General features: G+C 38.7%; 2 protein-coding genes across 2 annotated transcripts; both read right to left on the bottom strand.

Moving 5' to 3' along the window:
* Positions 1–6,471: 6,471 nt before the first annotated feature.
* Positions 6,472–8,769, bottom strand: LOC149639814 (nucleolar protein 9-like). The gene is made up of 5 exons (XM_089850818.1): positions 8,557–8,769; positions 7,948–8,076; positions 7,410–7,589; positions 6,946–7,089; positions 6,472–6,780 (listed from the first exon to the last, which is right to left on the bottom strand). The coding sequence occupies exons 1-5, from the start codon at positions 8,695–8,697 to the stop codon at positions 6,472–6,474; spliced, it is 903 nt and encodes a 300-aa protein (XP_089706944.1). The 5' UTR covers positions 8,698–8,769.
* Positions 8,770–9,311: 542 nt separating this feature from the next.
* LOC149639813 (uncharacterized) lies at positions 9,312–11,959 on the bottom strand. The gene is made up of 4 exons (XM_089850817.1): positions 11,388–11,959; positions 10,612–11,061; positions 10,247–10,342; positions 9,312–9,460 (listed from the first exon to the last, which is right to left on the bottom strand). The coding sequence occupies exons 1-4, from the start codon at positions 11,743–11,745 to the stop codon at positions 9,312–9,314; spliced, it is 1,053 nt and encodes a 350-aa protein (XP_089706943.1). The 5' UTR covers positions 11,746–11,959.
* Positions 11,960–16,900: the final 4,941 nt, after the last annotated feature.

Below are 16,900 nucleotides of genomic sequence, written 5' to 3'. Positions count from 1 at the left end.
GTTGGATTTTCAAGTACTTGTTTCTTGGACTTTGTCAGAGTGTGAAAGTTGAAGTGATGATCTCGAAGAGAGGCGAATCCCTTTTATACGAAATCCTCCTCATTAATTTCGAGAGCATTTTTTGTGAACCTGAGACACTGGTTACCAAGATTCCGCACTCCGATAAAATCCACCGCGTATAGAGACAGAGAAAGACATAAAAAATACGAGAATTGAGAAAGAAAGTAACACCAACGCCTTCAGCCAATAAGATAGATAGATACAATGATAAAGAACATAAGCACCACAAGTATGACAAATGAATTATCGTCAGCTACAGTACAAAGTTATCGAAGTTGCTAGTATAAATATGTGATATTAGGAATACATTGATTTCATCGACTTGGAATCTTTAACTTCCCGGGAGTTTCTGCTTGAACTAACGGGGAGGAGATGTAGATCTCGTCACCCATGACGTCATGCCGAATGTATTTGAAATTAGAAGCCAAGCGACATTGACGTTAGCTATCGACCTATCCCGAATGTAAACAAGTTATCTTCGCGTTCTGTGAACGAGTAAACCTAAGATGAATAGCCAATGAAACGCGAAGAAGGCGGAGCGATTGGTTTAACAAAGGTTTTAAGCCCTTCCCCTTGCCTTCAATCAGATATTAGTATCTTGAAAATTCAAAGTATAGGAAATCTATGTATTCCTAATATAACATCATGAGTGAATCATAAATAAAAACTAACTTTTGATGAACATCAAGTGGTACTATAGTATGTTGGTTTTAGTTTCCCTTGAAACGTTTTCAAGTAAAAACCCCAATCAATCAACAACGTGTTAGAAAACAAACCGTAATTTCTTATGAGATTTAGAATTACGGTATACAATATAAAGTACCGTATACTTATTGTTATGACGTTACTTATGATCGAAGCAGCTCGTAACACGGTTTTTCCGGAACTGTCACCGCTTTGGGCTGGAGAAGATATAACGTTCAAATCAAGTCAGGGAAACCACTTCGCCCAAAGGGATTGGGCAATGAAAAAAAAATAAACGCGACAATGTGTGTCATGTAGTCAGTGGGGTGTCCACGAGGGGTAATATACCACGTAACGCTTGAATAAATTACTGTTCATTATAAATTACTGGCTTCAGGATAACACCGAAGTTTTTAATATGGCCCGTTCAATCTAAATCAGGAATTTGAAGTTAATGTTTCTTTTATTTGTACGAAGTTAACATCGTTATAGGTTCAAAGAGTTCACTCATAACTGTGCTATTAAACTTTGAACTACTTTAACATTACCAGCTTTCTACTTTTAAAAGTACACTTGTGCCATATACAGGTTTATTATCGTTCTTAGATTGGAAGATATTTAAATTGTCTAAACAAGATGGCTAGGCTGATAGTCTTACTCCGCATGTGTGCCAATTTCCTGGTTTTTAGTAGCCAATGTTTGGGGACTCGTACCTACGAAGCTTTTTCCACCCCATGTTCTTTAGTACTTTTCACTCAGTCTGACAAAAAGAACATACCCTATAAGTTCTGACATACTTATCAGAAGCAACATGTATATTGTAAGTTGTGACAAGTATAGCTTGTGAAATAACCACATTAGGCAGATATTTCATGGTGGGTGTAGGAAAAGGGTCTACACAGTAACGGCTAGTTTGTTAGTATATTAAGTTTGAAACCTTCAGTCTTCATGAGCGTATTACCCCTCGGAGTATTGGGCTTTAATTTAAAAAGAAACTGTTTGCATTCACCGGCGGCGAGATGATTCTGATCTATATCTTTCTTTGACTCTTATAAATTAGAGGCCCCTATTCTTCCGACACGAAAACCCGCTCTCGCCCCCCTCCTTCTCCCCGTCCGCCTGCAAAACAGTCAAATGAAATATTGCCACTTTCGATAACACAATTGAACAATGTGAACGGAGACACTAGTGGGAAACATCTTCAAGGAAATCTTGCGCAATGCATAACCCTTTTTAAGGAACACTTAAATGAAAATAATTATAATAAGCCTTTTCGATGTAACTAAAGTTCCTTTTTACCTCTCCGAATGACGTATGTCACGGAGAGGTTCTAATTTCGACGTGTCTGTCTGTCGGGGTGTCTGTGTGTGTGTCAGTCTGTTGTTATTGACTTACACCCCAGGGGACCGCGTTCGCAGTTTTCAAATCGGAACAAACGTTTTCCCAAATTCCGGACCGCATTTACAGCTCCCGGAAATTTGGAAAATTGTATTCCACTTACAATGGCTATTATCCATTGCCTATCTAACACCACTATCCTCAGGCCATTTGTCCATCTCATATGGACACCAGTCTTTACACACTGCCTTCAACACACCACCATTTTCTGGTCTTTGTCCATCCCACTTGGACACCAGTCTGTACACACTGGTTTCTACACACCACCATCTTCTGGTCATTGTTTTCGTCCATCCCACATGGACACCAGTCTGCACACCTGGCTTCTACTCCATCATCATCCTTAAGGATAAGACATACGCGGCGATCGGCCAGGGTTACGAGAAACGTCCGGCCTCCCTAAGGTGGGGCTTCCACCAAAGGTTCACGCAATTGCGCTGTTCTTATCCTTAGCTGCGATTCGAAATCCTTATATACTACCTATTTGATTAAGGCGAAGCAACCGGCGTATGCTTCATTTCAAACGCCAATATTAGTCAAGTCTCTCAAGAATGTTTAATTGTTCTTTTTTAAAACGATGTAACGTTCAATAAGGCGAGTAACTAACGAAGAAAATATTAAATATTAATTATATTTATTTTAATATTTAAGATAATCTCTTTTCTCAATTCAAAATTAATGCGGAAAGAGTTAAAAAGCAGTCTATGTTTTGTCTGTGTGTCCGTCCGTTGTTACACTAGTGCGCTGCGTTAGAAGTTCGTTTTGTTTTGATGTGTAATGAAATCCTACAGAACCATAATATTCCTTTTATCCGTAATATAAAGTGAATATGTGGAAATATTTTTCGTAATTATGATGCATTTAGTACTTTTGTAGCTTTAAAACTCTGTTACATTTTGATATTCCAAAGATCTTTTTTAATATTATTATTTGAAATGGGTGTTTATATTTTACTTAAGCTATACTACATCTATATATAGAATAATCCTTGTCTTAGTGATTTCATGAAGTAAGCTAAGATCTAGACTCCGGCGGGTATATCTAATATTACGCGCAATAGGCTTAGTGAAATAAAGAGTAAATAATTGAGGCCTGAGGTGAAGTAAACTTTGGGTTTTGATTTTCGTGTCTGAAATGAAGAGACGTCAACGGTTCAGAGTGAGCCGAAAGTTAAATACACTCTCAAATAATCAGGTTAAGATTTTATAATAGAAGAAAAGATTATGGTGGCAATTAGATTAGTAGGGCTATGCTACAGAGTTTTTGTTCTCTTTATGGTGCGCATTGACTATCAGTGCGTCTAGCTACAATTTAGCTTTGGTATTATTTAACGTTAACGCTCATGTTGGCAAACTAAGAGTATTTTTGAAGTGAGACGAAACGATAGTGTTTACACTGCTAACCAGTTGTGAATGTAGCTATCAGAATATAGGGTAAACAGCTGAAGCGTAGACTTCATTTCCTGTTCTTTTTGCCATTGACTGATTTCCATGTGTCCAAGATTTATCCTTATTGGATGTAAAATGTCGTCTGCTTTACTCTATATTCGCTATGCTTGGAATACTGCTTCAATATTTCGTAAATTTTTACTTCAAAAAAGAGAAAAAATTCCATATCTAGGAAAATAACTTTGTAGTAGAAGACCGCTTGTCTCGGAGAGGTACTATTTTGGTTTTCCCAACTTGTTTTGACTCATTTATATGAGTCAACTTCAGTTGAGTAAACTAGTTGGGATGTACGTCTGAACAAAAGCTTTACAAGTTGAACGACCAAATTAAAAATTGATCACTTACACAACTTTTTGACCCATCTAGTTGAGTCAAAAGTTGTATCGTCTGAAAAGGCCTTCAGAGGGAAAGACGCGGCGATAAAACTCTGCCTTCCATCTGGCTTTTTGGCGCCTGCGCTGTAGGCTTTTTGTCTCGTGAGAGTGCCAATCAGAAGGTTAGAGGTTTTTTCTTGCAATAAGCAATAACTAGACTCCCAGCAACAGTGAGCCGTGAATTATTTGTTGGTCAATAATAGGCCTAATACGATTGTGTTTGGGCCAAACCATTAGCCGATTGGGCTATTCATTTTGATACGTTTAAGTATCCCTTGAATGAAAAGGTTGAGGTTGAAGTTAAATATTAATGTTTGAGCAACTTTTGTAATCAGCTTTTTGAAAATATTTCCCTCCGGCCAAGATTATTTATCTGAATGGAAATTAATTTTAAAGAACCGTATTTTTTTTTAATTTAATGAAATCTTTTAATGTGGAGCGATCGACTTTATTCGTTTACTCTCCTTTTTCATAATAGCAGAAGTGAGATGAGACCAGAAGTACTGAGCTAACCAAATTATTCACTCGGCGAAAGTGAATATTCTTGATAACACACCAACGGTTGGCCCTCTGGTAGCGGTTTCAGAATTTCCCCTCTAAAACGTGAGACGCTCGCGAAGGTAGGTGGCCGAACTAGATTCGAGCACCCATGTCCGTGTTTCGCCGCTTTAGGTTGAGGGGAAGGGGGTAAGAAATTTTTTTGGAACACGACCAATTTTTTCTCTCTAGCGTAGGCGCGATTGAAGCGGCGTAAAATCCTCAAATTTGTTCACTAATGCCAGGATCTATTACCAATGCTAGAGCCCTTCACTTCTAGTCTCATCTCACTTCTGATAATAGCAATTTAAAGTGATAGTCTTTACCAAGTCAGAAGTTGTTGGGAACGTTAATGTTCATTTATTCATTTACTAGCTAAGATACCCGGCGTTATCTGAGCGTTTTAATTGGCTGAAAGTGTTTCCTAGCTGTCAATGTACCATACTAACTATTTCGCTTTCTCAATTATAAATATAAATGCTCATGATCTTTTTGTTTTTAAATAACTAACATTCTTACACCATTTAATTTTAATTGTGGGATTATCCTTTGGCTAAAATGTTACGGGGTCTAGAATAGGACGAACTTAACTAACATCGTCTTAAGGGGTAAGAGAGGTTCACCTCCGGTCCAACCTTGAGAACTTACCAAATAACTAAAATTAATAGTGTGTTTCAAATATCAACAATGCAGTTTCGGTTCAACTTGGAAAGTAACGAATTGTGACAAAATGTCATAGAACAATTTCGACTCAAAATCGTTCAATGAACACCCCCACCCCTAAATTATGCTAGACCTTCATAAACACTCTGCATAAAGCAAAACCAAACATAGAAATTGTTTAGAATACAGTTTTCTGAAATCCGACAATAAATCACGTGTAAATTAAGATGTGTCATATACTTTGGTAAGCTCTGTTTTACGTGAATTGTGCAGATTGAACACTGACTGAATAGTACAAGCCGAGGCGTTTATTTGTCGGCGTCGTAAAACTATCGGCTTTAAATGTATGCATAGTTTCCTGGTGTAAGACTCGGAATTGCGCGGAATGACCTCCGGCCTACGTGACCGCCTTTTCTTCGCTATATTGCTCGTTAAAAAACGAAAACGGAAGATCCAGATCTCTCAAGGAGGGTAACATTTTTTTATCTCGTAGAGATTAGAAGAAAAAAAATAAGAAAAAAAACCCGTAGAAAAAAGTAATTTGTAAAGTAATATAAAAAGTGGAAAAGTGAATCTGTCATTTGTTACGAGGAGTTTCCCGCAACCATAAAAAACCTAACACCGTTACGCCCACCCTAGAAGTAATTTAGAGAATGCAGAGGTTTATTACTGTTAACTTGGTGAGGGAAGTATGCCGCAGAAATACTTTAGAGAATGCAGAAGGTTATTACTGTTAACTTGGCGAGGGAAGTATGCCGTAGAAACACTTTAGAGAATGCAGAGGTTTATTACTGTTAACTTGGCGAGGGAAGTATGTATGGTGTAGCAGATATGTCTCTTAAGTTTGTCCAGGGATAGATTTAATTTTAGAAGTAGGAATGGAGAACAGATCTTGTAATGTCGGCGCGCGTCAAAGTTCCACGAGACAGGGGGGGGGTATGAAAGAAGAGGCGGGTCATAGCGACAGAGGTAGAAAGGAATTACGTAATTTTCACCGTCTCCGTCAGCAACGTCATCAAAACGTAGTTTAAAACTGACCCAATGAGATAATTTAAACTTTTCGGTACGTGTTGGAAGGAGGGGTTCCATACTGGTCTATAAGTCGGACTGAAGTAAATACTAACCGTTCTCCATTCCTGCTTCCAAATTTACATGGATCCCTGGTTTGTCACTGGTTACAAACTGGAGCTTGTCATGAAGTGACGTAAGTAAACCTATAATATTATGATTGAATACGTCCTTACCCTTCATTCTTAAAGTTATCAACGCTGGATCTCAGAACACAAAAGAATAGACAGACGATCATTTTATTCAATTTCTTTTTTAATTTTCTTTAAGGGTGGTTGGTACAAATCACATTTGTTATTGGAACTATAATTTCGTTTCTTGGTGAGCAAACTTTGAACCATTTCCCAGTCTTGATTTTTGCTCGTGTAATTGTGCAAATCAAATTGCTGGTACAAGGGCCAACCAAAAGTGTCCGATTTTAGAACTTCGGCCGACGTTGATAATTCTTGAGCGATCACTCTTTTGGACTTTATCGAAGCGTTCTTCCAAATAAGACGCAAACATTCGCTCCCGTGCATTTTCGTCGCTAAATCGCTGACTAAATATGGCTGAAATAGTTTCACGTTACTCTGTTAATAAGGCAGGACGTTACGCGATTGGTCGGAGGTGCAAATGTCAAGTAGTCCGTTAAATCTCAAACTTATCACTTCCCTCCGACACCATTTGGAAAACTGAGATTTAAGCTAATGTAAATTGAAAAAGACTCGGTTTACCTTGAGTGTCGTGACTTGGCGATCTTCGTCTTCATCAGTGAAAAATGGACATTTGAAAATGGCCTCGTAAATAGGATAGGACGTATTGCAGCGGGCCATTTGGATAAGACACTTTTCGGGCATGCTCAGTAGGCTCTTCAAAATCTACAGTAATTACAGTTTATCATAAATTCATAAGTGATATGTTCCATAAGCATGACACTAACTGCACTTCGTAATGCTAGGGACTTTACTGAGAGCTAGCTCAAGAACGACAAACGAGAATTGATTAACTACACTCTGATAAATTGCAGGATTAGTCAGCATTACTAAGCCTTTGACAGCGCCTCACCAGGCGTCGCTATACCCTGAATCTATGACCTACGTCTCTCAGTAACCACCGAGAAACTTATGGAACATATCTTATGAACTTATGAAGAAAACCGGCCTGAAAAGTGAATTAAAACGAAACTACGCGCATTTACCTTGAGTGGTTTTTTGAACTGCAACATGTACTGAACAATTTGAGCTCCCGCATTAACAACAATCAATTGCTGAACCTTCCGCTTGTGAAATAGTTCCCAGTTTTGCATGTTTATAATTAAAGGGGCGATATCATTCCGCCGTTCTACCGGATCATGGCATTGCAGTAATTGCATCATTGCCTTGTAAAAAATTTAAACAAATATGGCCTGTTAATCCTCGAAAGGGTTCGTAAAGCAGTCTGCTTCTTCCACGTGACGCTTTCATAAATGGCGGGGACAGTAATTCTGACGTCAAATCAATTATCAGGTAATAGGGACAAGGATAATGGCGGGATGCGAAATGTAATCGGCGCGCGCTAACTGCGGAACAGCTTAGGTCCAGTGGGACGCGAGAAAATGGGTGTGGAATACTCGGAAAAATGGCGGCCGGTCTACGACACGCGAATCACGTAAACCGCCCGCCATTTTTCCGAGTATTCTTCCTTCATTCTAAATAAATACTGGGAAATTGTTTTAAAGAAATAGTAAGTACAATTACTTCGGTAAATTCTTTTTGGCAACACATGAGATTTTTGCACATTAAGGCCACCTTGCTGAAAATCGTGAAAGACCGATATTCCAAAATTTCTCCAAAGTTTGGCGCCATTATGTCGAAAATCTTCCTTACCTACGTTGTGACAAAGTTATTATATCAATTTATGGAAGCAGGTTCAAAACTATGGAATTTTATTATAGTTCTAGCCTAGGGCCGTGTTACGAGTTAGTAACGATTTTTGGTCGCACCAAATTATTAAATCAAAATCCAACTGCACGAATGTTTTTTATATAAATTCCTGTAATGCTTAAAGCAAGTTTCGGCTCCTGGGGCACCCCTAACATTGCTGGCTCATCTTCTACACCCCAATTTAATCGTTGCAAAAGGTAGGAGGTTCTCGTTTACGATTGCGAAGCTAAAACTACCCTTTGCAAAACCATACAGTCAACTCCGCCCTTCTTTTATTGTGGGAGTATCTAGTGCCGATTCTCTAAACTAAACTACAGTAGAAAACATTACCTCGTATGTGAAGCGTATTTGGACAGTTTGTTAGTGCAGTTACGTAACTAGCACGTACAAGCTAGGTATGACGAAGGCAAATTGGTAACTCACTTCCTCTCTGTTGTTGCAAGTGGTGATGATTTTTTGAGCAATGTAATTGCCCCTAGAATTGGCGCACATCTGGGCGAATTGTTTCTCAAAATGGTTTCTCCACAACCATTGGCGAGTTTCTTCACTAGCAACTTCCACCATCCTCTCGACAACAAACGAGGCGTTTTCGTGATTAAAACTGCAGAAATTGAACTTGAACAAAAGACATTGGAATTATTGCCAAAATGGATCTCTTGAACCATAAGTTTATATGACGTGTTACATAAGTATGACCAATACAGTTCGTTACGCTAGAGACTTACAGCTAGAGCTAGTTCTAGGGAGAACGACAAGCGAGAGAGAATTGACTACACTCGGTTAATTTCACAGTCCATCTAGTCCTAATTAGTCTGTGTACTAAGCCTTTGACAGTGCCTCACTAGGCGTCGCTTTAAAAGAATCTGACCTACGTCACTTCATGACAAGCTCCAGTTTGTATCCAGTGACAAACTTAGGCAGCAACATATCTTATTAACTTATGCTTGAACTAAATGAACGATATTTGCCGAACACCGAATGTTATGGCTGACGGAAGAAATTAGTGTACTAAAATGTTGAACTATGAAACTTGAAGGGTGTACAATATATCTTACCAGGAATAGGCCTACATAGATTTTTTCTACTTGTAATCTTTAACTGGTCATTTTTTGGGATTGTATTAAAGGGGAGTGGGTGTAGAAACCGTCATTATTGACGTCATGCATAATGTATTTAGTTTAGAATAGCGCTTTTAGTCTTACTCTGTTTCGGGCTTGGTAAATGTGGCATTGGCAATTTTCTTGCTTAATCGGGAATTCAACTTGCTCTTTTAAAATCAACAGAAGAATTTGAATGACGGGCGCGCTGCTTTCTGACGTCACCATTTCTGTCAGTGGAAGAAAGTCAGCTATTAATACAGGGTTTCCCAAAGTTTTCAGAGTTGGAGTGTCCACATCTTTTGCCCGATTATACGATGCGATTTATGGTCGATTTTGAGGCGAAAATGTTCAAAGATATTTTAAGACGCGTTATGGTTTATTTAAGGGTTTTAAGGATGGCCCCTTAATTAGCATTGCGCCTTCAGATTCCTTACTTAACTTTCTAAGGGGTTATCCATAAAACTTGCAATGTTCATAACATTTTCGACAAAAAAATCATTTTTGGAACCCTTTTTATATAATCTAAACTTTGCCTATGAAGGGATGTGCACACTTAGCATGTGGCTTGTTTACATGTGATGTGGGTCTCTTTACAATGCATAAAGGGGTATGACTAATCTATCCATGTCATATGGTCTGTGTCAATGAGATTATTTGTAGGCCAGTAATGACTATAAAACTACCACGTGGTACACTCTTAAACTGTTTTTTCGGTATTATGTCTATTTATTGTATGATCCCTAATTAGGATTTTAAAGTCTCACGGCTAGAAATGTGTTGGCAATTTACCGTCGTAACTTACCTGTAATTTACCAAATACCGCCGTAAATTACCGTAATTTTACAATGGTAATGTACTGATACAGTACCATGGCAAATTGCAGTAATATCACAATGGTAATATACTGGTAAGGTATCATGGTAAATTACCAGTTTCCAAATTTAGGCGCTGGAAAGATTGTCGAGCTACTAACATTTTGTAATTGTATGGGGGGGGGTCACGGAGGCTCTTACCTGTTAGTTTATCACTTGTCATGATGCTCTTAGTAAACTTATTGAACAATTTTACAAAAGACTCTGGAATAGCCTTCCACCATTTACTCTTTCGATCTGGGAATTAGAAGAATAACAACAGTCTGTTAAAAATTAAATAATAATCCACCTTCTTCCCGATGCGTCTGCCGAGGCTTAACGCCCGTTTTTAGTTTTTTACAATATATTTTCGACTCAGAAGCAGACGACGCCTTATTTTGAACCAGATATGCCTATTTAAATCGCGTGATAAGCCGAACGCGAGCTTAATCTAAACCTATAAATGGAACACGCAAAATGTTTCGAAAAATCCCGGAGCAGAAAATGCAATAAGCAAAAGTCAATACCTAGATTTTGCGTCTGCATGAATTTCTTGACGTTCCGAATGATATCCGGTTCGCAACTTCTCCCGCAAAGAACCAACACGAGAGTTCGTATCACGTACGTGCTGTTTGTTTCGTGAAGAATGAAGTCTTCTAAATTCTCCAAACAGAATTCGGCGATTCGCGTTACCCAGTTTTCAAAATACGCGTAATCATCTAGGGAAAGTTTCACTTCAGTGCGGGTTTGGATCATGCGCAGAGACAAGACTAGAAGTGCCTGAGTGACGTGTGTGGCACCCAGATCGACGCAAATCACGTACAAGTCTTTGGTGTAATGTTCCATGAATCTGCGTACTAGAGACACGTTTTTAGCCTTCGAAAATGTCTGGACTAAACATTGACCGCCGATTTTCGTTGTCGATACGAAGTACTCGTGACCGTGGATTTGTTGCAGAATGTTACAATGGATTGTTTCTGCGGGAAAATTGCGTAATGGGAGTTTGAATAAAAACCCTGCCAGCCGGCCAGCCAGTCGGAGTCGGACCATTACTTTTGCGCTCCATACCGCGTGCAAAAGTAAAAAAGTCGGTTTGATTTTAAATTTTTTTTTTTTTTTTAATTTTTCCCAACTTATTTTAATTTCCACATTTAACTTCTAAACAAATTACTAAGCCCTAGTAGTTCTATTTCAAGCCCTGGTTTAAATCTTAACATTTTGAACCAATTATGGTGACATTTTTAAAAGTGATTTAAAGGTTCCGTTCGCATTAGCATCGCAATGAAAGTAAATTTTAACATACCTTGTAGTTCTTCATCCTCGTTTGCGTAAAGTAACTGCTCGATAGCGCATGATAATAATTTTTTGGCTCTGTGACTTAGTGAGGGAAGTGTTTCATCGTTCCTGACAACTTGAATGGGGAATTCCAGACCTAGCTGTTGAGTTAAATCGTTGCTATCATATTTTTCTGGGGGTTTTTGGAATGACCTTTTCTTTTTTTGTTGTTTTTTTCGTCTATTTTTACGTAATTCTTTGTAACCACCTTCTCTAACCCATTGTTTTCTGAGCAGTTTCTTCTGCTCTTTGCTTATGACATCGCTTGTTTGTGAAATGTTATCATAATTTGGCACTTCGCTCTTAATAACTACCGAATCGACCATTTTTAATTTTATCTTATCCAATTAATTCAGCGAACAAACATTATCAGCCTTAATTAGCGGCAAACTGACGGAAGGGGGGAGAGGCGGTTGATTTTTCGACACGTGCTTTTTACAGCAGATTCAGTAGCAGACGACACGCCCAGTCAAAAGTCTCGGCCGGCACCAGTCTGGGTCCTGGGAGCACGGCTGGGAGTATGAAATAGCAGTGCACTTCCTCTGGTCCAAAAACAGTTTATTAATTGATTGGACTAGTTTTTTTAACTCTAGAAGTAAGGGTTACTGGTCCTTGGGACCATTTTAATAATTGCAAGTCTATAGGAGAACAAAGGCTGGGAGTCTGGGACTAGACTCCACAAGGGACCGTAATTAACTCATTCTGTCTTATCCCATCTTAAAAATCCCCATCATCCCCGGTTTTATAGCAGACGATTGGTAACACGCTGTCGTCGGTTTGTTTACACCGCGTTATCGCTAGTTTAATTCATCACAATTAACGTTTAAGTTTAATTAAAGATAAAGTTAAATAACTTGATGAACATTTAAATGTTTGAAACTGGATCTTTTATAATAGTGTAAGCAATGTACAATATCATAGTGAAAGACAGGCCAATGAAAATGATCGTAACGTGGGAGTTCTGGCCAATGAAAGCGCGCGTTTCAAAAGGGTGCTAACAACTGGCTAGGGGGAAGAGATAGTCTGGCGTCACGCAGCCCCTCTCTGGTTGGCATTTTTGCGCGTAGAATACTGTTTCCAACCCGCCGTTAGGGGGGATGAAACTCTAGTAAGAGATAGAAGCGTGTGACGTTTCAGGGTAAGGACTGTTAGCTCCCTATTGTAATTTTGTCTATGAATCCTATAGGGAGCTAACAGTTTTGGACCTGAAACGTCGGTACACCCTTCTATCTCTTACTGGAGTTCCATCCCCCCTAACGGCGGGTTGGAAACAGTATTCTACGCGCAAAAATGCCAACCAGAGGGGGCTGCGTGACGTCAGACTATCTCTTCCCCTATCCAGCTGTTAGCTCCCGATAAGCCTATTATTTACGAATTTTTCAAAAGTTCATCTAAAAACCTAAAAACACGGCGTTTGGGAAACACTGATCTATGTCAAAGTTTAATTAATTATTTGCAACTTCTTGGCGCGACGGGTTGTGTTTTGAAAACTGGCGGTTTCGAAACACGGACACAGTTTGAAACAGATTTCCCATGTCACAATGAGGCATGCTGGCATTAAACTAATGCTGAGGATGCTGAGCAACATGCGCACTTCGCTCTCCTTATCGGCGTAATCTCCGTCGTCGATGAGGTTAATTTATTTGGCGCATACGCGCAATTTAAATTGAGTGAGGGGAATGGGGGGGCCGCAGCCGCGGTTCCCCGGTAGTCGGAGACGTCATCGGTCCCGTCGAGTTCGTCCGAATTCTCGGACGCGTTGGATTTGTCGCCAATGCTGGAGGAGGAAGAGCTTTTCTTCCCAGCGTTGGAATAGCACAGCCCTACCCATTAAGTATTTTTTGGGTGGGGGAGTTGTAACGGCCATATCGCAAACGCGAAATGGCGTTACCCTTGGTAGGCCGTTGCTCCTCATAACGTTAAAATTAGCGAGCTTGGGGTGGCAGCGGAACGAGCATACGCTTGTAAAACTATCAGGGGGGTCTAAGAAAGTCCTATTGCACCGCGCAACTGTCCTCATCGGAATCCCGACAGAGACTTAACCCCTTGACCAAAAGTCAAGGGGGAAGGAACTCTTAGACCCGACTCGAGACCCTGTGTCTATAAAAGGAAGGGCCGGGGACCAGGAGGATACCTTTATCTTTTGGCTGCTCACCGAAGAGAGGAAGCTCCTCAATTTTTATTTTGTACTTTACTTTTTATTTTAAACTTTAAACGATGACTGGGTGAGTGAAAATAAATTATTGTATTGAAACAGTGCTGTATAACTCTAGGGTAAGCCTACCAGTTTTGTAGGGCTTACAACTTGAAAAATAAAAATAACCGTTATGGAGGGGAAGATCGTATTCATCGAGGGTAGCGTCTTCACTCTAACAAAGGCCAAGGCAGGGAAACTGAACGAAAAATTTAGTTTTATGAAATTTCACTACAACCTTTTGAATGATCAAGTTATAAAATGCATGTACGAAGCTATTGTAAAACGCCTAGGATCTACCATAGAATAACCTAGCATAAGAGTATATTTTTGCAGCATTTACCAAAGAATGTAATACAGCATAAGCCTGCCAGGATCTACCATAGAATAAGTCTATCTTTTTCATGATCTAATATAGCATAATCCTATCTTTCACGATTACCATAAAATAAGCCTAGCATAAGCCTATCTTTCACGATTACCATAAAATAAGCCTAGCATAAGCCTATCTTTTCAGAAGCTAATATAGGATAGGCCTACCAGGATCTACAATAGCATAAGCCTATCCCTACAGGTATCAGCCACGTGACGTCATCAAAAATTAGCCGTGACGTCATCAAGAAAACCACCACCAGGTGGCGCAACAATTCAAATTTCCCGCCAAAACCATCACGTGACGTCATCAATTCAACCCCCATCCCCCACCCCCGCCAACACCATCACGAGACGTCATCCATTTCCTCCCCCCCCAATTCCCCCCTAAAGGGTGAAGGTATAACCCGAAAAATTTACCCCCCCCCTGAAAGAGGGAGAGAAGGGGGAAAAATTTTTCGGGTTATACCTTCACCCCTACTCTCTAAATTAACTTTTACATGAAGTCTTTAATTCGAGGTTCAGAAACGAGTGTTAAAATTCATTATAAATAGTGAAATAATTTAGACCGCGAAATTCAAAACCAAAAACTGCATCTAAAACTGTATACAATCAGAACGTCACTTCGCAATTTTTCGGTTTGTTCGTTTTCTGCAATGGAGTACTTCTCAGAGGCAAGTTACGTTCACCACCGGCTTTATTAATCACCCGTTCTATAGCTGTTCTGTGAAAAAATAGTGACAAGTCTTAAAAACCTTGCTTGGCACTTTCTATCCACTATCCACGCCATTTGTGGATTTGCCTTATATTATCCACTGAAGTTGTATTATAATTCTCATATATCCACTACTCTATAAGGAATTAATGAATAGCCATGCCTAAATCTACACGCAAAAAGAATTAAAAATTAGTTGTTCGTTATTTGATTTTATCTTTTAATCATAGTTTATTGTTCATGGGCTCACGGCTTTTATTGAGACGTTGAAAGCTCTCGAAGAAAACTTAAGTCAAGAATCAAAATGGTTCACATCCGTATTGGCATCAGGGCTACGGAAGCGTTTCTTCAAATGTCCACGCGGCTAGAAGTAGGCAACCTAAACCCCAGCAAAATGAACCCAAACTTAAAAAACATAGCCAAACGTAAACCAAACCTAACCCTAACCAATTGAACCTAACTCTAACCTAATTTAACAAACCATGATTACTATGGATATTAGTTGCGATCTTTTCCCGGTCCAAGCTATTAAAATGGATGAAACATTTTCATAAATCAAAGTTAAACTTAGGCCTATAAAAAGTTTGTTTAAAATAATTACCTTAAGTGGTTTGATAACAGTGAAACACAGACGCAAGTACACAGAACGTTAAGCCTATTTTGAATTTGAAAATGTATCGCGCGAGCTAAATAAAAGAGTGCAACAGCGCGTGCGCTAATGTTTGGGGTATAAAAATACACCCTTTTCCCATTAAAACACAGTTCATGGGTTAAAAATTTACTAAGGGTATGATAATACACCATCAAATTTTAAAAGGGTTTTTATACTTGACGCAATCTTTTAAGGAGCTATTAGTAAAATAATATATTACGAACAAAAATGGTTTCACTTAGACCACAAAAATTATGCTTAAATGTCCTAAAATTTTAACGAGAGGTGTGCTACAAACCATTATATTATATTAAAAAGAATTCAAACATTTAGAGTGGATAATTATTTTAATTAAAATTAATTTCCAATGTCATAATTGTAAAGTGCTTTTGGTAGAAACACATGGGTTCTTCTGAACTTTCCCAAAATAGGTGTGTTTTAGGCTTTAGGGACTATAATTTTGTTTAATTATAAGATATTTAGCGTAATGTTTAAGCAATACGTTTAATCTTGAAAAGGGAGTGAAAGTACTAAAATAATTTTTTTTATAAAACTAATTAATTATGAACATTTTAACCATTTTTGGATATAATCGATTGTAACACACTTTTCATTAAATTTTCAGGGCTTATACTTAGCTTGAAAAATTGATATTTAAATCTAAGTAGGAAATTCTGTTAAGATTTGATAATTTTCATTTTATTTGAACTAGTTTCTATATAGGAACTTAAGTCAATTGGCCATTTGTATACACTTATCGACAATTGATTTTACTAATCGGGAATCTGTTTATAACATTAAATCAGAACTTCAAGTGTCACAAGCCAGTAGATCACAACAATTATACTTAGCTTGATAAATTAATATTTAAATCAAGAAGAAAATTCAGTTAAGCAAAGGCTTAGAGCATTGCCGTCGTCAGTCCGCAAGGTTCCCGCTTACGTACTATAAAGGTTAGTCCACACTATGGCTTTTTTTCGCGTCGCAAGCTACGTAACGCTCGCTTGCGCGGTACGTCGCTTCGCTCGCATCGTTCACACTATAGAAATTCGCTAAGGTAAGCCCTCGTTTTGACAAACTTCGCAGCATATCCGAGAGCTTCAATGGCCGATTATTATATCCGGGTTAACTTCAGACATTAATAAATAAAAAATTGAACAACAATATTGAACATATAGGGAATCATCATAAAGGTCTTTATATAACTAAAGTTTTGGAATTAAATCATGGTAATTACCAGCTCATTTTCTTTTCAAAATCTTCGCGAACCCATATTCTTCTTCTCGTGCATTTTCTTTTCCGGTAATTAAGTAATAAAAACGAAAATAATTGTTGATTTTCACTCGTTTACGAGAAATACTAGGCCTATTAACCGGAGACATTTGTTGTCGTGAAAATATCTCGAATGCACTGCGTCTGCGCCAACCAGGAAACCTCTGATTGGCTGCGAGGCTGCAATCCTCGCGAAAATCTTTGACACGCCAAAGATCTTCGCGAGGTTTGCAAGGCCTTGCGAGCTTAGCTTTGGCGCGAATTTCTGTAGTGTAA

Source organism: Phalangium opilio, unplaced genomic scaffold, assembly GCF_054372755.1.
Source record: "Phalangium opilio isolate 3A_F unplaced genomic scaffold, DU_Popi_V2 ptg000094l_1, whole genome shotgun sequence".
NCBI classification, from domain to species: Eukaryota; Metazoa; Arthropoda; class Arachnida; order Opiliones; family Phalangiidae; genus Phalangium; species Phalangium opilio.
This window is presented reverse-complemented; position numbering and strand designations above follow the sequence as displayed.

What these genes read in the sequence shown, in the direction of transcription:
- LOC149639813 (XM_089850817.1), bottom strand. Translation starts at nt 11,745, where the DNA reads ATGGTCGATTCGGTAGTTATTAAGAGCGAAGTGCCAAATTATGATAAC. An exon ending in CATGCAGACGCAAAATCTAG is followed by an intron (nt 10,343 to 10,611) that starts GTATTGACTTTT and finishes TCTAATTCCCAG; the next exon opens with ATCGAAAGAGTAAATGGTGG. An exon ending in GACAAGTGATAAACTAACAG is followed by an intron (nt 9,461 to 10,246) that starts GTAAGAGCCTCC and finishes TTCCACTGACAG; the next exon opens with AAATGGTGACGTCAGAAAGC.
- LOC149639814 (XM_089850818.1), bottom strand. Translation starts at nt 8,697, where the DNA reads ATGGTGGAAGTTGCTAGTGAAGAAACTCGCCAATGGTTGTGGAGAAAC. An exon ending in GCCAAAAAGAATTTACCGAA is followed by an intron (nt 7,590 to 7,947) that starts GTAATTGTACTT and finishes ATTTTTTACAAG; the next exon opens with GCAATGATGCAATTACTGCA. An exon ending in GCCAAGTCACGACACTCAAG is followed by an intron (nt 6,781 to 6,945) that starts GTAAACCGAGTC and finishes AAACTATTTCAG; the next exon opens with CCATATTTAGTCAGCGATTT.